General features: G+C 43.3%; 1 protein-coding gene across 1 annotated transcript; it reads right to left on the bottom strand.

Moving 5' to 3' along the window:
- Positions 1-10,274: 10,274 nt before the first annotated feature.
- On the bottom strand, positions 10,275-20,340 carry LOC128946714 (neuropeptide-like protein C4orf48 homolog). The gene is made up of 5 exons (XM_054290645.1): positions 20,241-20,340; positions 20,072-20,075; positions 18,029-18,171; positions 16,138-16,226; positions 10,275-12,064 (listed from the first exon to the last, which is right to left on the bottom strand). Exons 1-5 carry the CDS (start codon positions 20,323-20,325, stop codon positions 11,993-11,995), a joined length of 393 nt encoding a protein of 130 aa, XP_054146620.1. The 5' UTR covers positions 20,326-20,340; the 3' UTR covers positions 10,275-11,992.
- Between the last annotated feature and the right edge of the window lie 505 nt (positions 20,341-20,845).

Genomic DNA, 20,845 nt, shown 5'->3' with positions numbered 1-20,845 from the left:
CAGCAGTTTGCTCCCTGCAGGCTGCTCACCAAGAAGTGGGTGAGATGTGCTAAGCCCAGACCCCGTGCACGCACGAACCCACTCGCACACGCCAGTGCCGGCCACGCCGTGGGCCCCAGATGCACACCAAGGCCCAGCCTGCCCAGTACCTGCTCCTTCACGCCTGGGTGCCAGAGCCTTGGAGCAGCTGGGGAGAGCAGGCAAGGCTCCAGCAGGCACTGTGAGCATGCGCCCCTCCAGCATCCCCCCTTCCCTGATTAGGGTCATTGCCATGGAGATTTGCTATAGCAACGCTGAAAAATTGGAGCTGCCAAGTGGCGAAGAAGATTTAAAGGGACCACAGTGTGATGGGTGGTCACTGCTGCTCTCCTCCTCTGCTCCCAAAGGCCATGCCCTCTCCTTGGCAGACACTGGTTGCTGACACCCACATAAGAGAGTCTTGGGCAATTTTTGTGTTTGTTGCTGTTGTTCCCAAAGTGACTGTGCTGCAATACACAGCTCCCATCCCTTGCTTTAGCTGTAACTCACTTAAAGTGATATTTCATTCTGTGAGACATCAAATGAGAGAAAAACTCAGAAGTTTGCTTGGATAAATGAAGTCGCAGGGCCTGCTGATGGTACTTGGCTGATGGCCCCCTGTACTTTGGGGAAGAACCCATTACGGCCTTTGTTTAACTACACTGAAAACGAGGCCTTGTGGACAGCAGCACCCCTGGCATACGGACCAAGCACGAAAACAGATCCTGCACAGCATCACCCTAGGGTAACCATGATAAGACCCCAGCCAAAACCTACACACTGCAAAAGTTTAAGGATGCTCTCTTCAAGCTCAACTTTTGATCCGGGATCAGCGCTTATTTATTTATTTGTTTATTTATTTATTTCTTGTGTCCTGACAAAGTTAAAGCAGGAAGCTTCCTGGAGAGGGAATCTGTGTAAGCACCTGGCTGAAACCAAGCATTCAGACAGGGGAGGTGATACCTTTTGGAAAAGAGAAAGAGATGCTCAAACACCTACCTGCTTGCCCCAGAGCATGATTAAAGGCTCATTTTGCAACATTACTGTTCAATTCATGGCTTTGCTGTTCTTTTACAGAAGGACACTACATCTCCTCTCACCAAGGAGAGGCTCCAGCCTTCCTGGCCTACACAGAATAACCACCCTGCCAGGCTGTGGAAGTATCAGTTTTCCCAGACATAGACATAGTTTATCCTTGGCTTTCTTCAGCCCTAGAGACTTTCACCAGCACTGCATTCTGTTTCTATTTCACTTGTTCCTGAGGCTTTTTCAGAACTACATCTTACAGCCCTCCCAGCAATGCTTGTGCTTTTGGACCAGGTTAGTTTAAAGGTCCTCTCACAGGACTTTCTGGCAAAGTGGACATGCCTGTCTTGCGAGGGGGCAGCCCAGAGTTATGGAAGCAATTCCTACAAGAATGACACACTCTCAAATTTTTAGCCCACAGTGCAACCGAAACTCAAATTCCCTTGTGTGGAAGGTCCAGCAGAAGGTCTCAGCCACTGGGATCTTCACGAGGTGAGTCTGGTCACACATCTGCACCAACATGTCCCACTGGCTTTATGAGAAGCTAAGACTCCTAATCCAAGCTCTGATGCTGGATGCCTGGACTGAGGCTGTGTGAGATGGGCCAGTTTTACATTGTTGGTCTCATCCCAGGCCTCCCAGGCCTGTTAAAGGAGCAGCTCCACAAGAGCCAGGATATAAACAAACATTATAGAGCCTGACTGTACACTCATCTAGGGCTGGTCATACTGTCTGTGTGCCATGATCTTCTGTTTTAAATAACAACAAATTTGAATTCTGGCACAAAATCCAAAATCCTCACACTTCCATTCACCCTGGCATATGAATTTCTTGCCTGTACCCTCATTATGGTCCCATAGCTATAACCCACTTTTCATACATGGATTTCAAGAAAGGGACAGGAAGGAATTACCTACAGCTGCAATAACCTTTGGTGAGGTAGAAAGCACTGTTTGTTCTAATATTTTTTTCAAGGTATCAGTGTAGTCTTTTCAAAAATTCTAGCTACTGTGATATCTGCTGTAGGGCATTCTGTATCCACCCCCTAAAGGGGTACAAGGTGTTAGTTCAGTGTCACTTATACTACTAAGCTTAAAATTATGTAATTATTTTCCCTCCTCTTCTCAGTGCCAACATAAAACAACCAGACACCACACTTACAGAGTCTGGCCAGTTTTTGTGTCAAATGCCAGGGTCTTTAAGAAACATGAAAAAAGTTTCCAACTCCTCCTGCTAACAGAACCATGTGGTCCAAGACATGGTTCTCAATTCACAGAGAACAGGAGCCAGTCTGAACGGAAAAGTTCCAGAAATCTGTGCTATTTTCTCACCTCCAACAAAGCTGAAGAGGAGAGACACATGAAAACATTTGCATGACTTGCTTAGCTATTACATTCACTATTGGGTATCACCATAGCTAAGGAATACCTGTACCAAATTAACTTTGGAAGACAAGAAAATTCCAAGAGATTCACAGAAGTCCATTTAGTGTCTGAAAAATATCATAGTTTATCCCAGAGGGCTGTCAGAAATATTTTTACCTAATTTTCTTTTTCTACAGAGAATACACACCTAATAATTTTTTGCTAAAAGAGAGAAAGAATTTCCTCCAAAACAATCAGAATGATCAGGCATTTAAGGGGAAGATGATTAGTGGAGATAGACATCTGGTGGCTTCCTTGGAAAATTTCTTATTGATTCCTAAGTGTTACAGGTATTGAAAGTTACATCTTTGAAGTGGGGAAGAAAATTTATATATCCAGTTAAAATGGCTTTCATTGAAGGCCTGAGTTGAATATGTGTGCAAAAAAGGAAGATGCAGGCAAAGGTTCTGGTCTCAGAACTAACTCCATTATTACAGTCATGGGCACACATGGCAAACAGGGCAGTAAATCCCAGCCTAATATGAAGTGCTACATCATTGCCCACTCACATGGCCATCAGCCCTTTGTTGGACTCAAACAGAAGGAAAATCCACAGGCACAGAAGAATCTGTGTCTGGTCACCATGAGCTGACAGACAGAAGGGCAGGAGAACAACCCCAGGCACGAGCCCAGAGAGGCCAAGACACAAAACCAGACACAAGCAGTGTGAAACATGAAGGACAGCAAGAAAGCATCCTTTCAACACAAGGGGAGTAAAATGAGGAAGATAAAACCCAAGGGGAGAGTTTATTCTCTGTTTAGCAGAAGGGCAAAGTTTATCAAGTTGCTGGCTTGAAAAGTGGTACAGAACTAAGCATCTCTGTTATCTACCAATGAAAACAAGTCTCACACAACTAATACCAGTGAATGTTTTAGGTAAAAACATTTAGCAGAAGTTTACTTTGGTTACTCATGCTTGTAGGTTTGTGAAGTCCCTTTTCTATGTTTTGATCTGCCTGGAGCTCTGTTTTTACTCAGGTCTATCACTACACCCACCACAGGAGACTGAAAGAAGAACCCAGAACTACTATCATCGGCAATTATTGCTGAGAGCTCAGGGAAGATGTGGCTTATGCCAGTCTTGGAAAAGGGTAAGTTCAGTGGCTGTGTTTAAAATGAGGAAGAGAACTGGAAAACTACACACAAGCCAATTTACCATCCACCCCTGAGAATGTTTTTCAAGCAATAATCCACCAACATTTTGTAAGTGTTTGAAAAACAAGAACTGGAATTGCAAATAAGAGCTGTTTGTCAAGAATCAAGTCAGACTAGTTTGGTATCCTTCTGTGACAGGGTAACAGGCCTTGCAGATAAGGAAAGCCAAATTTAATCAATTTCAGGGCTGTGTCACACAGCATTGTCAGGAGCAAACTAAGGAAACCTCTGAGGCCAGCAAAACTGGCTGGGTCACTGCTGAGAGTTAGCAGTGGGTCACTGTCCCCATGGGAAGATCACATCAGGACTGCAAAGAGTTCAGGGGTTATTCAGCATTTCATTCGACAACTGGATAATGAATAAGCAAAGTGGTTATTTAAGATGTAACTCCAGCCTGGAGGTTTTAAACAATGCTGGGGGAGAGGACTCCAATTCTAAACCAGGCAGACAAACTAGAAAAAAGGGTCTAAAAACCTATATAAAATGAAAAAGGGTCTAAAAACTGTATAAAATGAACTTTTATAAAAATAAGAGCAAGGTGCTACACTTCATCAGGATTAATCAACAGCTCTTATTTGGAATGGGGAACAGCCCATTACGTGGCACCTCTTTAGTGAAGCTAGAGAGTCACAAGCTGAAATTGGTTTATAATATTCTGTTATTCTCCCAAAAATACAATTATACTGGGACATACAAAAAAGAAGTGCAAGAGCTTAAGCTGACTTCAGCACAAGGCCTGAGCTGCAGTGCTGTGTCTGCTTTGGTCACCGCAGCACCAGGAGCTGTCAGAGACACCAACAGCAGCAGAAATATCCACAGGTTTAAATGGCAGCCAGGAAGCTCAACCAAAGCCCCTGGAAAACTTCATAATAATAAGGATGGCACTGGGATGGATTTCCTGCAGAAGACAAGGGAATATTTAGGCCAGTAGGTATAAATTAGACATCATTTGGGAATGGCATTGGGATAGTGGCCCTGCATAAAGACAAGGGAAGAACTGAGCAATTCCTTATTGATACCTTTCTCTGTTCCTTCTCTCCTTATTCTGTGATTAAGAATAATTTTGTTCCCCAGGCAGTCACACCAGCTCTCTGTGTTGTAATTCCAGCACAAACACAGATACCCCTGGGAGAAATTCATTGCCCTTGTGCAGTATCTGAAATTCAGACTAATTATTTCTCCTCCCTCAGTGATCAGGGCAAAGGAAATGTTTTTTCTCATTTAAACAAGTATGATGTCAGAACATTCCCATTCTGGGAGGGGTCACTGATAAACCAATTCAGAGACATTTGGCTGCAGGGCAGCTGGCAGGGCCCACAGTTTCTCCATCTGCCTTTAAAGAAGTAAACCACAACCTTGCCAATTAATTGAGAGGTGAGAGGCTGGTGCACTACTTGACATTTTAGCACATAAACAGAATAAATTCTATTATCTTTTTTCTGACAACCATCTCAGGCCTGAGAAGGACTGAAAATAAAATCACCTTATACTTACCTTGTCCCTCATGCTATGAGATAATGATTCACCTTTGCTTGGTGGCTCAGGATTTTCTTTAAACACTAAGTCAGAGGTTTGGCAAAGGGAAAAAAACCCCTTGTGAAATGACCAATTTGTTCTTGGCATCATTGCTTGACAAGTTCCCTGTCTTAGAGTTTCCTGGAAAACCCTTCAAGAGTCTGACCACAAGCTGAACCTTGGTCAGACTGTGAGGCTTTGACACACTGAAGCTGTCCCAACAAAGTCCACGTGACACTGCCAAACAGGGATGGGGCTGCAAAGAAGGGGGTGTGATGGAAATTTGGCACTAAGATCCTTTAGTGTAGGAAGAAGCCAACTCCAAGAGGCCTCTTTCACCACAGTGTAAGATGTGGGAAAGCACCCAGGCTTCGTCAGTTCTCCAAAAATCCACTGAAGCCAAGTGTGACAAGCATCTTTAAACACTTTCAAAAGCTTAGAACGCTTTCAGCTATGCAAGAGGGGCTCTGTCAAGCTGTTTTGAAATGAAGGTCAGTTCAGACTTTTGATTCCAAGAAAACTAAGAATCACTGGTAAAACATCAGTTTTTCTAGTTTATTTATAAGGTTTGCATGGGACTGCTGGAAATCCAGCAGGCAAAAGGGTGCTGGACATGGGGTCAATTTACAGCATAGGCAAGGGTTGTGTGCTCTGAATGCCCCTGGGGAAGAAGCTGAGCCATTTGCCTTGTTACTGCCAATCTTATCCCTGTCTAGGAAGACATAGGCATGTCAATATTTACTTGCTTTATTTATGTGTAAAAATCCTTTCTTGAATTTATGTGTTTGTGTCTTAGTTGGAAAAGACAGGCGTGTGCTAAGGAAGGCAGGAGCCTCCCCTGAAATGGAAAATGTAAACCCCTTCCCTCTGAATTGTTATAAATTTGAAATTAAGGGGGGCTCTCAGGCAAAGATATGGGAGCAGGAATAACAGTTCTTTATTAGGGAAGAAAAAATTAAAAAAGTAAAATAAACAATGTGGTAAAACAAAACAACACTGACAGAGTCAGAACACAACCTGGCACCGTGTGGGTCAGAGTGTTGGTAGCAGTCCAATTGGAAATGTGGCTGCAGCCCTCCTGGAGTGTCAGGTGTGGTTCTGCTGGAGCAGGGACCCTGTAGCTAAAGGTGCAGTCTTCCTCTGAAGATCCAGTGGAAGATGCACCTGCTCCTCTGGGAATCCAGTGGAAAGGCTGTGCTGGTGTCCCAAAAATCTCAGATTATATCCAGTTAGGAATGCTTGGCTCCTTCTCCTGGACCAAGCATCTCCCAATGGGATGCTGTAATTTTATCAATCATGCAGTGACACTCAGTAACCCATTAACAACGATGTCTCCTGGAGGGAGGATTGGTTTGTGAAAGGGAGAAAGAAAAGTTCCCAATGAACAGAAGATAACTGCCCCACCTCTAACAGAATACACAAATAGAATACACATTGCCTTGCAATCCAGGACACTTTGGGAAGAAACTGTTGGTTGATATTTTACGTGCTGGGATTTGGGCAGGTTATTCCATGGCTACCAAAACCAGAGTGACTGAAGAGTGGCAGTCCTCTGCAGAGCCTGTGCTTACAGAAAGGGCAGGTGGGGAAAGCTCATTATAGCTTAGGAAAGCTATTGACTTCCTAGGATGTGGTTCAACCTTCCATGTGTAAAATTGTGCATAAAACAAATGTGCAACATACCAGCTGTCAAAAGGCATTTAAGCATTGCTCAGGTCCTGCTACAGTGCAAGCTCAAATTGAGGAATTGTGCATTAGTTAAATTTAGTGCTGCTGGCTGAAACCAGACACGGTTCAGGGGCTAGAGGCTGTGTTACGGGGTATATATAGTCCAGGGTGAATGCAAGAGCTGCTTAGGTAAGAAGCCTTGTGTAACAAATTTAGTGCATGAATGAAGTTCTGCTCTTTAGCCATGGAAAAAAAAATAGCCCACAATGCCCAGAACTTTGGAAGAAAAGGTTTAGCACTGCAGGTGGCCTCCATGAAAGCCTGCACTTTAGGCAGTCACAAACATTCGTAACTCTGGGCTTTGTTCTGAAGTTTGTGTCTCTCCCCAGACCCCATATTAAACTGAAAAGTTACCAGGTGAAACTGCATGGTCATCTTGATAGGCTGCAGTCAAAAGATTAATAGGTACAACCTCACTAAACATGGACTTTAAAGTCTGTTGGAATTAATGCAAAGGAAAGTTTCATCTGGTTCACTGCAGAAGCCACACAAAACAACAGATTTTGTTAGCCTTGGTTGCCTAAATTAACTTAACAAAAGTTAGTGCAGATTTAGTATTAAAAGCTACTTGTGTTAGCAGATCTGTCCATTAATTTGGACAAGATGAAACTCTCTTATAAAGAAAAGTTCCTACACTTTCTATTTTGTAGAAAATTCCCATAGATGAATATCCTTATACACAGCAAAATGTCACATTATAAACACTTTTAGCACTTAAAGCTGGATAGAAGCTGGGTTTTTCTCTAACAATTCACATGGGTCCCTAACTGCACAAAAATCCCAGTGATGGAACTCCTTCATTTGTGTCTCTGTGTTGCCCACATTTTCTGCCTGTGTTGCTTTTGCGTAGCCAAATACTTAATGGACTTTAGGAATAAAATAAAAGAATTGGGTAAAAATAAAGTTTTAAAAGAAAAGCATCAATTCTTAGAAAACATCTGACAATGAGATGTGGCTTGGGGCTGAGGCTACCATTCTGTTTGCCTGAGCATGAACATTAAGTGCAGCTATTAACGCACACACAGACAATATTCAGATCCCTCCACATCTAAACAAGAAACTGAATACCGCTCTCCCTTGACATTTGCATCCTGCCTACTGTGTGGAAGGGTCTAACTTGCATCCCCAGTCAGCAGCAGTCTTTCCAGCTGATTTGGACTCTCAAAGAAAAGTGAAGATGTGAAGAATAATGGGAGGGTTGCCAGCCCTGCCCCATTTTCAGACTCTCTTGACAAAGAGAACAATCTATAGTTTTGTCTCTTAAATTTTGCAGAAAAGTGCAGTGTCACTTTGATTTAAACAGCAAAAGGTGCTCAAGGCTAATGAAGACAAGCTGATGTCTTAGCAGGCTTTCAGAAAGTTCATGGTTCAGAGCAGGAATCAAATGATGACAGCCCTGACTGTGAGGAAGGAAAAGTGTAGGCAGATCAATGTAAAAAAAGAATATCTGCAGATATTTGCATTTCTTTTCTCATGGAGTCCATGCCTGGAATTCTGCTTCTTATGCTTTAAGTCACCTTTTAAACTTTAAGTGTTTAGAGGCGTTGAAAATATAATTTCTGCCCCTTCCCAACTCTACAAAGTCACAGCTGGAACAGGAAGATGGGAATTGGAAGGTTGAGGAATATCTACATGGAGATTAAACTGCAAACCCATATAAATGAATGCTATGCTTGAAACTGGAGCAACAGGCCAAAATATTTTACATTGTGATTTTTATTTAATAAGTTGACAATACCTAAAGGTGTGATGGCCACCTGGCAGTGCAGTTGACATCATTTCTCTGGCCCAGACAGCTTTCAGTGCAGCCACAAAGCAAGAGGCACCACGTAATGTACAACAGGGAATAAAACAGGACAAAGTAGACAGTGAGAATGATGCATGAGTGCTCTGATGACCCCATTATATTTCTGTGTAATAGTTTGGATTTAACAGGAACTTTGGATTTTGAGGAGAAAAAAAATGCACATCTTGTAGGAGGCACAGCAGCAGATTTCCAGCACTGGAACACACAGCAGGTCAAGAGCACCAGCCTCATGTTTGCTCTGCCCCTGCCTCCAGCAGGTTTTGTCCAGTGCATCCCATTGCTTGTTTGCAAAGGGACAGCAAACAGCCATTCTCTGGTCATTTATGGCCTCATAAACTTCTGTCACCCTCCTCAGCCATCTCTTGACTCGACTGAAGGTTCCCAGTCTGTACAGTGCTCCTGTTTCTCCTGGCTCCTTTGCCAGCACTTCATATGGTTCTGCTGTGTTCTTGTTCTCTATGAAAATGGTCTTGAGTCTTGTCACTCTGTCATACTAAACCTGATTTTACATATCCAAATTCTTCAAAAGTTTCTTTTCACTTGCCCAGAGCACATATTCTCGTTGCTGGGTGCAATTCCCACACCTTCCTGCCAATGCTTTTTCAGAAATGGTGGCATATTAGCTGCTCTCCTGTCATTTGGGTGGTTTTGAACAAGAATTAATATAAAACAGTAATTGATGAAAAGAGAATGGGTAAGGTAATTAAAAAGAGCATGCAAAAATCACCACTAGGGAAATCCTGCTTATATTGAGCTTCGGCAGACTGAAAGGAATCTTAAATTTTTCAGATTCTGAGAAAGAGAATTAAAAAGTCATTCCCCTTTCCCCACCTGTCCCCTTCCTGGCTGGGTCAAAAGCCCAATTCTGTCCTGTGTTTCACTTCCCTAGTTCCAACAAAATGAATCATAAAGCAGAGGAGCAGCAAAGCAACTGAAGGAATTCCAAATGGTCAGGTTTTCTTTAGTTCAAGCCAGTGCCTGTGCAATCACCAAGGGAAAAATTCATGAAGATCTATAGGTGTTTCCATCTGGCAAACATGGCTGGGTTCTTGTCCACACCTGTAACAAGCCAGTGAGATTACACCAGCTGGGGGACAGTCTACAGTATAATTCAGAATAATTCATCTGAAAATGAGCTGTTCTGGGACTTCCTCCAAGTTCTGCAATAGGAATGTTCATTTTTAGGTAAAAAGGGGTCTTTCCACACAATGTCTTCACTGAACAGGTGAGTTCCTCTTCCCTGGGAATGAGATGCTGATGTTGCTCCATGGTGAATTGGTGTCACTCATTGCTCTGGCAGTGCTGCCAGCTGGACAAAGGGGCTGCTGACCTGGGGAATATCAGCCCCACCACCCACACCTGCAGTGACTCCAGACTAACCAGGCTGAGGGGCCTGGAGTGCCCTGAGAAATCCCTGGGATCAGAGAGAGGGCAGTGTCGAAATGGAAGAGGGAATGGAGGTTGAGATGGAGAGGAGAGAGAACATAGGTTCAGAGCAAAGCAGGGGAACAAAGCCAAGCTAGAACAAGATGAGGACAAGCCAAGTGCAGCAAAAGCCAAGGAGCTCTGAGAAGCCATTGAGCTGCAGCCAGGGCCAGCTGAAGCTCTCCAAAGGAGGCTTTGCTCCCAGAAATCCTGAGAGTGCTCTGCCTTGGATAAGGACCGCTGCCCCTTCCCACCCTCTGGGAGGGGAGCTGCAGGTGAGGCTTGCACTGACTGGCTTTGCCAAGCAGCCCAAAATGGGCAGTGCCAGGGCTCCCATGTTGTGTGAATGGACTGGGTGAGAAACACAGCACAGCTGCTCCCTGAGGGGATTTGGAAAAATAACACCAGAATCCTCTGTCCCATTCACACTGGGCTTCTGTGCTGGCCTGTGTGCTGGTCACACACAGAAGGGCATGCAGTGCTTCTCAGTGCACAGGGATTGGTGTTCCCAGCTCTGGAAGGTTTGGGAAGGCACTCAGGTCCCTGTTGTGCTCCCCCAGCTGCTGTTACCGTTCCTGCAGCTGCATGGGCAGAGCAGGAGTTGGGTTTCCTCTCTCATCCACTCCCAGCAAAATCACAGCAATTTATTTATATAAGTACACCCACAGGCAGGAACTTTCTTCCAAATTCAGCTGAAGAAATTTTTACCTTCAGATGTCCCATCCCCTTCCCAAGCCAGGTCTTAATGCTGGAATCATTTGAGACAGCTCTAAAGCACAGCAGAACTCCAAGCACCTCCTGGCAGTGCTCAGCCTATTTCAGACTTGAGTGGACACAGAATCTTAGAATAAAGGGGGAGAGGTGAGGATGAAACAATCCCAGTTTTCAGGTACAAAGGTCTTTCTTCTTGCCTGAAACAGAAGGAGCAGTTTTCAAAAGCAGCTACAAGAGAAAACCAAAACATTTGGAGTTTAGCCCATCACAGGATGGACCAAATATTTGTGACCTAATTCCTGTGTTTCACTTGAAGCAAAATAAGGCACAGACTCATGAAGAAACTTCTTGGCACTGCACAGAGCTGTCCTTCATCCAGAGTGTGATGCTGAGCAGTTGCTGGTGGCAGCATTTGGCACAGCTGGAACTGGCCAGGCTGCCTAATCATACTCTGATTCTCCTTTTCACTCTGGCCATTTGACCTGCTAAAATAAAGCTACTCAGAAATTCACTAGAATGGGGTACCCAAGGAAGGAGGGGAAGAACCCAAACATTTTAATTAAAGAAAATAATACTCTTCTGCAGGATAACAGGAGGCTCAGCACAGATATAAACTGCTTTGGTCCAAGAACAGCAGATGTGTAACTCCTCATGACACACAGCCCATTACAGCTGACAGAACTACAACATGCCTGAAGGTGGGCACAGCACAGACAACAAACAGAAAGGAGTTCATCATCTTTAATACACAGGCAAAGGCTACAGAGACTACAGTGGCATGTCTCAATGTAACTGGGTAAGTTGCCACAGACATGTGTGCATATTGAAGACAAAAAACAGCTGAACATGTCTCTAGGGATAATTTCTCCAAAATTATTTTTGGGGGTTACACTTGGCAAATTCTGATTTAAAAATCAAAGCAGGTGCATTTCCCCTCTCCCCACCCTAAAATCAAGTAACAGATTTACTGAATTGAGCCCTTACTGGCAATCCAGGAGATGTGAAAAGAGGGTCCTTTTTAAAAAAAGATACAGAACAGACAAACACATCAGACACAGGCCCCAGTTTCATCAGCATTGGGGCATACATGCTTGCCACATGAACTCCATAAAGCTGTATTTTATACAGCTGCATTTTAAAAACTGCTGGACAGGTGAGTCTCCTCAGGGGTCTCCAGGGTTCAGTTCAGCAGATTGGCAGCTATGCAGTCACACAGATTTCTCTTTTCCACCTGAAGAAGCAGAGTTTCTGTCTGTAAGAGGGAGGAACAACATCACAAAAAACAAATGTCAGCACTGTAAAATGAATGAGCTTCCAAAGAAAAGTCCATTTTATTTTTATTCTCCAGTTTGGAACTAGTGGTATGAGGTGAATTTTGGGGTAAAAATCAGACTTACTGTTTACTACTCTACAAAATGATTTTGCTTTTGTGGGATTAATTGGCATACCCACATAACATTACTTCCTGTGACATGAAGAAAGTAATTTTTCTTTCCTGCAATCTTATTTCAACAGCACAAACTGGAGCATAAGTTCAGAAGTTCATTAGAGGCTTAAACCCCCTCCCCACCCCTCTCACATCATGTCAGAAATTTTATTTTACTTAAAAACAGACACTGAATTTAAAATTAAATTTAATTGGACCCACTCTCCGTGAAAAAATTAATTTCTCTAGTTTCTCTTGTTTCTCTTTAACTTTCTCCTGATAATACGAAAATTCAGTAGTTACTGATAATAAAACAGACAAGAGGTTCTGAGCTGGCACAGAGCCATCACAATTCAAACACAAAATGAGATGACTGACTTCTTTAAGGAAAGGGGTCCCAAACTGATGAAATTGGAAGTCTCTGGGTGGAACAGAGCTCATCAATATCAGGAGATCTCTGTTGCCCACAGATCCCTGGTTCTGAAGCCACGAGAGTGAATTGGGAACTTCTGAGAGCTGGAGCTGGGTATGATCTGAAAGGTTGCACCCTCTCAGCCTTCCTGAGTGAGAAAGGGCTGGGGACCAGGGAGGGGACAGCAGGGAAAGGAAATCTGGGAGTCCTTCCTCTCTAGCCCATACACACACACACACTTGGGTTTTCTTGGCTGTCTGGAGCCCTTGCTGCTTCAGTAGATGCAGGATGCAGCAGAGATGTTTCACATCAACATTATATCTTCACCTCAGTTTGTCTACCATGGGCTGAAGCTGTACCTGAAAATCAGCCTGATCCAAGAGAGAACTCCCCCCTTATTGCCATGGGACACAGTAGCTGTGGGAAATCCACTCACCAAATTAATCCCCACTGGGGTAACCAGCTACCAAAGCTAGGCACAGAAAAAAAGGCATTATGAAGAACACCAGCTCTAAATGCCAATCAAAGCCATCCTTAACCTGCCTGACTTGCAATTCCTGGATGAGATGGAGTTGCCATGTGTTTAAAGGCTGTGTTTTAAAAGCTGTGCTATCCATTGACCCACATTATCTAAAGGCACTTAGAGCAGAGCTGAGCTGAAGCTTCCAGCTCTGCACTTGCCTCCTTAGTGCAGGAAAAGCCATCTGCTGCTCAGGCTTGTTTTTCCCCAGATGATAAATCTCAGGAAGAAACCACAACCCTGTGGTTTTATATTAAATCAGGTATCAATTTTGATTGTTTCAGCTGCCCTGCAAAACTGAAAAGATCTGATCAGACTTTGCTAATCATTGAAAAGACCTTCAATCACCACCTATTCACCACCTCACTGGCATCATTTGCCATGGTTTGAGGTTAAGGGAGGTTGACAGCATGCCAGCATCTCTGGAGCTGAGTCCCAAGGCTGCTTATATATCTTTAATAACATTTTCAAGCCTTTCTTTTTATTTTCAGGGGCACATCTAGCTTACTGTGCTTTAAACATTCCAAGCAACCACAGACAGTTTATGAAGCAATAAAGAGCAGTGCTTGTGGTGGGAGCAGCTCCCTCCCAGCAGCACAAGACTCCTCTCCCCAGCCCATGACCACATGTGGCACTTTGGCTAAGTGGTGAACCACAGATATTCCCAGAAAATTCTGCCCACAGTTATTCTCACTACCAAAACAACTACTCCAGCCTGCTCTGAGGGACCACCAGCAGCAAAAAACAGGATAGAGGGGGGTAAATAGATCTGATATGTGTAGAAATCAGCCTGTCAGAAGGGGTCTGTGACCCTTCTGATGCAGCCAGCCTGACAATTAGTGAGGGACCATCACACCAGGGTAGGTTACAAAAACCTATTGGGATTGGAAAAGGAAGGAGATCCAGTCTGTGGCCTTCATGAAAGGGTCTGTGACCTATGCCAGAGTCAGTTTGTTTGAGACACCATGTAAATCAACCCAGGGCCAAATGAAGTGTGAAAGCTCTTGAGCAATATTATTTATTTTTATTTGCCATAAAATTATATACAGGCTTCTCCTGAACAGAACTGCAGGGTAAGATGTGCAGGAGGAATTAAATGAGAATTTCCTCTCTAAGCTTTTGGGAATCCCTCCCCCTCCAACACAGTTAGGAGCTGCTTAGTCATCATCTAACAATCTTGCCTGCAAACAAAGGAGAGTTTTTCAAGGAAATTAATGTCTCCAGTGGGAATATTAACAAAAGGAATTGTATTTTCAGGGACAGGAATATTTGCCCCACAAAGCAGCAAAACTGACTAAAATAGTCAAATGTGAAATATATGTGGCTGAAAGCAGTGGTCCTAAAGCCCTCAGTTTGCATTAAATTGTGCTACAGCTGAATAATAAAAGTAAGAATTAAATACCCTAGAAGACAGTTCCAAGAAGTCCTCAACTGTTAAATATTTCCATGTCTTTTGAGGATGTAGGCAGAATTCCTAGCTTAATGACTGGAATAGGCCTGTTCCAGTCATGGTGAGTTGAAGGATTTCAATATGAATTCAATTATTTAGATTTTAAAGTGATAAGGAAGTGATAGATTTTTTTCATTGGAATATATCATATTTTCAGGCTTGCTGTCAAATCTACAAGTGTGAAAGCCAATAATAGGACATTCATTTCAACTGACTTTTTTTCTATCCTCATGTTATCTCTTTGGCTGTCTTTAATGTTTATTTTTTTTAAACTATTAAAACACAGTTACTATCTTTGGCGTTCTTAATGCTACTTCTGTTTTGGATATCTGTGTTTTATAAATTTTTTCTCTTGGTCTGCAAGCTGAAGGTTTCATAAAGGTCACTGCCATAGCCAGACCAAGATGTAGAAATTCTACTACAAAGGTTTGTAGTAGGATGAAGTGTGCTAGAACCACTTTACAGCACAATCTGAACATCTTGTTTGGGCTGCATAAAGTGCTCAGCAGATTCATTAGCAAGATTTCTTCATGAAGCCCAAAATATATTTGACCTGTAATTATTGAACAGATTTTGTTTAACTGTAAATGTGCTACATACCAATCTGGTTCTGCTGGAATGTTTATTTTTTTGTAGAATGTCACAATTCAAGGCATCTTCATTCATGCACTTGCATTTTCACCTAACCATCAAGGACCCTGCTTGAAGTAACCTCACACCATTCCTCAAAGACAACAGCTCACAGGCTTTGACCATAATTCAGAAAAGCAGGAAAGTTTCAGTGCCTTCTGCTGAGCAGTCTATGCAGGAGTGTGTCTGGAGCACTCCAGCTATGGGGCACCCATGGGGTGGGGACAGAGCCACCCTCCTGGGACAGCAGCATCTGGCAGCAGCTGGGGCACAGGCAGGCACAGATTGCAGCAAGAGACAGATCCACATCCCCCACAGAAGGGAGGTGCCAGCCCTGGCGCATTCTGCGCACTCACTGCAAGACAAACACGTTTCATTCCCTGTGCTGTTCTACTTTGTGGCATTTTTCATCATTATGAAATCAGAAAAATGGAAAAACTCTCTATGGATGATGCTTCCTCCCTTAGCTTCTCCCCAGGGATAAAAGCATGTGCAGGGGAGTATTTTATTTTAGTAACTTTTTGTTTGAGCTGGCTCTTTCCTTTTGGGTAAAATATATAAATTATACTCTCACCTTACTCCCCCTGACATAAAAAAGGGTTTTGCTGAGCTTTGGAGTGAGAAAAGCAGCACCAATGGCTCTAATTTGGCAAGAGAAGGACAGTCAATTCACACTTTCCTATACTTCCTATTGTCCCTGAAACCCCAAAGCAGAAGAATTCCACAGGTTATTGCACAGAGAGGTGAAATGTAATTAACCAGCCTCACCTCAGAACACAGGACAGCACAACTCACTGCAAAAATCCAAGCATTTTACCTACTTTTGTACACAAAATTTTCTTTTATATTGGGGAAAAAAAAAAAGAAGACATTTAATGTGTCCTTACCCTTGTGTCTAGATTATATGCTGTCTTCTTTAAATCCTGCAGAGCTCTCTGCATGAACTCAAAGGCATGGCAATCAACACAGGGGCGGCCTGGGAGAGATTCAGGAGAGAATCATGACTACATGGCATGAAGAATTAACTAGAAGGAGTAAACTGTGATTCTGAGTATCAGAAAGAGCTACAAAAAAGAGTCCACAGAGTGAGTACTGATGTTGATAGTACTGAACAACCCAGGTAATTTTAATTGGTTTACTGTGATGGTCCACCCAGTCTCTCAATTATAAAAGAATTACTTCAAATTTACATTAATATTTTTCTTTCTGCTACATTGCTGTTCCACTTTTCCTTCTACAGCTCATTGTATGGAAACATTAAACTTTTTACTTGAGCCTTTTATTGTGCTCCACTAACCCTGGGTACATTTTCAACCTCATCTTCAGATTTTTCAGAAATTATGTCTGAAAACATGAACCCACTCCCTAGAAAAATCTCATCTCCTAATCTAACAAATGTGAGCTCTAAATAGAAGACTAATAAAATAAAACTGACTACAGTATCATAAAGACAGCCCACTTCAGCCTCTAACTTTGAATATGACACAGCTTTGCCCAAAAAAATTGCCCTGTTATGAGCAGGCATTGCTGGTAAGCAGAACTGCTGCAATCTGGATTTATTGGAGTGTTTAAGAGAACATTCCCAGATTGAGACACTCAGACTGAAGGGCACAAGGCTTGCTTGCCTTGTTCACCACATAACACAGATCTGTGCCCTAACAGACAGCAAAGACAGACAGACAGACAGACACCTTGAGCTCATCAGGCTCAGCTGCTCTCACTGGCCTCTCTGTGCCTGTGCGTGGCTGACAGCCTCACCAGAAACCCTGCAAAGGAGAGGAATCCTGAGCCCAGCTGTAGTTTGCTCTCTGGGGCCTGGTGTGAATGAAAGGATGAAGTCCAGGCTAAAGCTGGGAAATGCTGCTGTACCTGTGCCCTGTCTGTAAGCCCATTTTGCAAACACTAGATGTTGGACTGTACATGCCTCTGACACCCTGGACAATGAGCTTCCAGCTCACAATCTGAGTGCTGACCAGCAACCAGGAATTCTGCCTGCTGGAGAAAGGGACCCTGCCAAAGTCTTTAACTGGCTAAGAAAAGAAAAAAAAAACACACAAAAAAACCCCCAACATATATATATATACACACACACACATATATATACACACATACATACATATATATGTATACACACACACACACACACACACACATAAATATATATATAAACAGTATTAAAGACCTGCTCCATCATTGCTGTACCCAACTTCAGTGCTACTGTATTTACACTGGACAAAAGGAGAGGACAGCAGTTTTTCACATCAACAACTTGATGGAAGGACCTGTCATTATGTTTATAAAGTAAAATAAACTCAACACAGATCAGCAAAGGAGAATTAGGTGGTTGAAGGCCCCAAGACTAGGTGTTGACAAAATGCTTTCTTGGCATCATTTAATAAAAATTCATGACTTTAAAACAGCAAACATTCTCAAGAACAAAATCTAATGAACAGACAATGTCAGATGAAAAAGAACAAGTCTCAGTGATGTCTCTGAAAAGCACACATGGTGATTCTGGCATAGAACAGGCTAACACAATGGACAAAAAGGGTGCAGAACAGTGGCAGGTTTCAGCAAAAAGCAAGAGACAAAGATAAGAGAGTGAAGAGCTCTGGATGCAGGAGCAAAACAACACTGGTAGATTATCAGGCTGTGGTTTTAAAACAATGCAGGCAAGACATATCCAAAATAGTTTGAATTATTTGGGCAAACTTCAGAGTCCAGCAACATGAGGCCTGCAGCAGGGGCTGTAGGAGAGGACTGCAGGGTGGTACTTACTTTCAGCTGGGATGGCTGTTCCTGCTTCCTGGTCAGCTCTGACAGGCTCTGAGACAAGTAGTGCCACCAAAAATACCAAAGGAACTGTAAGGATGGCTCTCCTCAGAAGGCAGGGTGCCAGCATCTTGGGAATGGGTGCTTCTCTGCTTGTCAAGAGATATAAACAAGTTAGTGAGAAACACTACAGACACACAAGGGTTTTCTCCCAAAGTTAATGTCCCTGATGGCTAAAGATTTGTCAGTCTTCCTCTGAAAGAAGACAAAATACCAGAAGATCTAGAGCAGGGAGAAAAGGTCTCTGTACCTTTCCAGAGTGTACATAAAACTCAACACTGAGAGAACATCCCTACACTAGATAAGAAGTCCCTGGAGTGTCCTTGGTTTCATTTGAAGGCCAGGATGGTTTGCCTGGTCTGTGACTTTTTTCTAACTACACAGTCACAGACATGAATCTGGGGAGCTGGTTCACTGTTATACTTTGAGATCAAAACTTCAGGGATTACAGAGCTGGCTGAAACAGAACCTGGAAACAAGGTCTTTGGCCTCTGGCTTCCTTTACTGCATCATCTTTTCACAAGTGAAATAACTAAAGGTAACCACTAGCATTACACAGCACTCTAATTATAAAAACTCCTTTATGAAAGTACTTGAAGGAAATATTTTTGTTAAACCTCCACAAATTCAAAGGTAGAATTTCTAATGGTAAATGCATCAAAACTCTTTGACCTTCTGTTTCCCCTCCTAATCTGGGCTTCAGACCATTATTTGCAGCCATCCATTTGCTCCTGCCAGGCCACACCATGCCCAGACCTGGGTACAACCTGGTCCAGCAGCAGTTTCCCTTCACACAGAGGCAAGTTTTTTTGTAAGTTTCAATTAAGTATTTTCTTGACCCAACAGGTAAACTGTTCAGAGCAAAAGGGACTGGCTCAAGTTGCAACTGCTTGTTAGAGATCCCAATCCAAGCCTCAAGGACTCTGGCACACTGCTAGGGAGCTCCTTAGCTCAGCCAAGTTTACCTTTCATTCCTATACATCAACATGGAAGAAAGACAGACTAAAATAAGGCTAAGTTATGGCAATACAATAAAACCCACATAAAAAATCTGTTCAGCTAACTGTGGGAAAGCAGGACAACATTCTGCCTCTTTCTGTTGGTGCTTATTGAGCAAAAGATGTTGCATAAGAGCATTAGATCTGCATGTACTGAATGCAAGAGTACAGCACTCCCCAGAACAGATTGTATTTCACATTTAGAAAGGCAGTAGAGGGAGGCAGGAAAGGGAAGGGTTTTCCCCATTTTTCCACAAACACAGAACAGAACAAGACTGCTCTTCAATATGTGCAATCCACCTTTTCAGACACAGATAAAGTGGAGCTGCAAACTCTGCACGAACACTTGCAGCATGTGCAAACAGCAATTCAGCCAGGGCAGGAGCAGCACTGTACACATCCCCTGCCTGTGCACCCAACCTAAACACAGGAGCAGGGAATGGTTCAGAAGCAAGAGACAAACCTGTACAAGTAGAGTCACAGATGTACTTGAACCCATGGCAACAAAAAGGTAGGGTAATATAATTTCTATACCCTCATATTAGGTTTCCTGTCCCACCCCCTGTTTAGATCTGATGTGATCCTTTTTTTTTTAATCTCTACAATCCCTAAAATAAAGGGATTAAATCACTACAAGTGGTTTGGGTTTTCTGTTTTAATTAATGGCGATCTGCAATAAAAACGAGTACAATCAAAAATAGCAGTCTTTGCAATAGGATGCAGCAGAGTGTCTCCAAGAAATAGTAAATTAGGACAACACCAGCCTCTTTTGGAAGCACCTGATGAAGCAGCCTCCTAGTCAGCAGGAGCAGAGGCTATTTTCAGAGTTGACTAGGAGTACTACAAAGGTTCAACAAAACAAAACAGACACATTGTTAAACTTTTTTGGGGCACCTTAGCCATCACCCACCCCAGAGTCAGCTCAGCTTTGTATGTGAGCCCCACTGCAGAACAACTGCTCCTCTAGTGCAGCAATCATCTTAAATCACACCTGACTCCTGCCTCTTAGTTATTGCATGGGAATTTGCAAGGAGTAATCATGACAGCCTTACAAGGGTGGTCTCTCCCTGCAGTGCAGCTGGGAACAGAGACAGATCTGTGCACGGACTTCTATGAAAGAGAAAATTCACCCCCTTTAACAAAGGAAAAAATATCAGTACCTGATCTTTCTCTTGTCTTTGTGATGGTTTCTTTGAAATGGCCGCTGCAAACTGCTAAGAGAACAAGTGCAGCATTTCTGAGCATGTGCACTGTCTCTTTTTAACCTTCTCTGAAAGAGGTTATTACTATGGGGAGATTTCTGCCATGGCAACAATGCAGAGCACTGCAGCACGCAGCGCAGATTTAAAGAGGCACAGGCTGTGTAGCCCAGGTCTGGGGAAGGATGATTCTGCTCTGACATGCAAGGTCCAGCAGGGACTCACCTGCCCTGGGTAAGGTTTTTAAAACCAGGCCATTTGATTAATCTCTCCTGAAGTCTGCTGAGTGGTTTTCCTGCAGTCTGAGCAGCTGGATGGGGCACCTGGTTCAAGCAACTTGCTTCCCCTGAGCTTGAAAATCACCACAAGAATCTACAGCTGCTTTTTGGGAGATGAGGACAGAGCAGGGATTGCACTGAGGAATTGCTCAGTGCACTGCCTGCCATTTGAATGGTTCTGACTTACAGGGGGCATTAGCACTCGTGCCTGCTTTCCCAGGTATTCTGTGATTCCAGTCCCAGACCTGCCAGGAGCAGCTGCAGCCACCAAAACTCTGAGAGGGAGCT

This window comes from Melozone crissalis, unplaced genomic scaffold (genome assembly GCF_028551555.1).
Source record: "Melozone crissalis strain CALT ecotype California unplaced genomic scaffold, PUWL_Pcris_2 ptg000006l_1, whole genome shotgun sequence".
NCBI classification, from domain to species: domain Eukaryota; kingdom Metazoa; phylum Chordata; class Aves; order Passeriformes; family Passerellidae; genus Melozone; species Melozone crissalis.
Note: the sequence above shows the minus strand (reverse complement) of the source record. Positions and strands in the feature narration are given on the sequence as shown.

Bases quoted from the DNA above. Each gene is read 5' to 3' on its own strand.
- LOC128946714 (XM_054290645.1), bottom strand. From the start codon at position 20,325: ATGCTCAGAAATGCTGCACTTGTTCTCTTAGCAGTTTGCAGCGGCCAT. The intron at 16,227-18,028 runs GTAAGTACCACC...AATCTCTCCCAG, and splicing joins AACAGCCATCCCAGCTGAAA to GCCGCCCCTGTGTTGATTGC. The intron at 12,065-16,137 runs GTAAGGACACAT...TCCCTCTTACAG, and splicing joins CATATAATCTAGACACAAGG to ACAGAAACTCTGCTTCTTCA.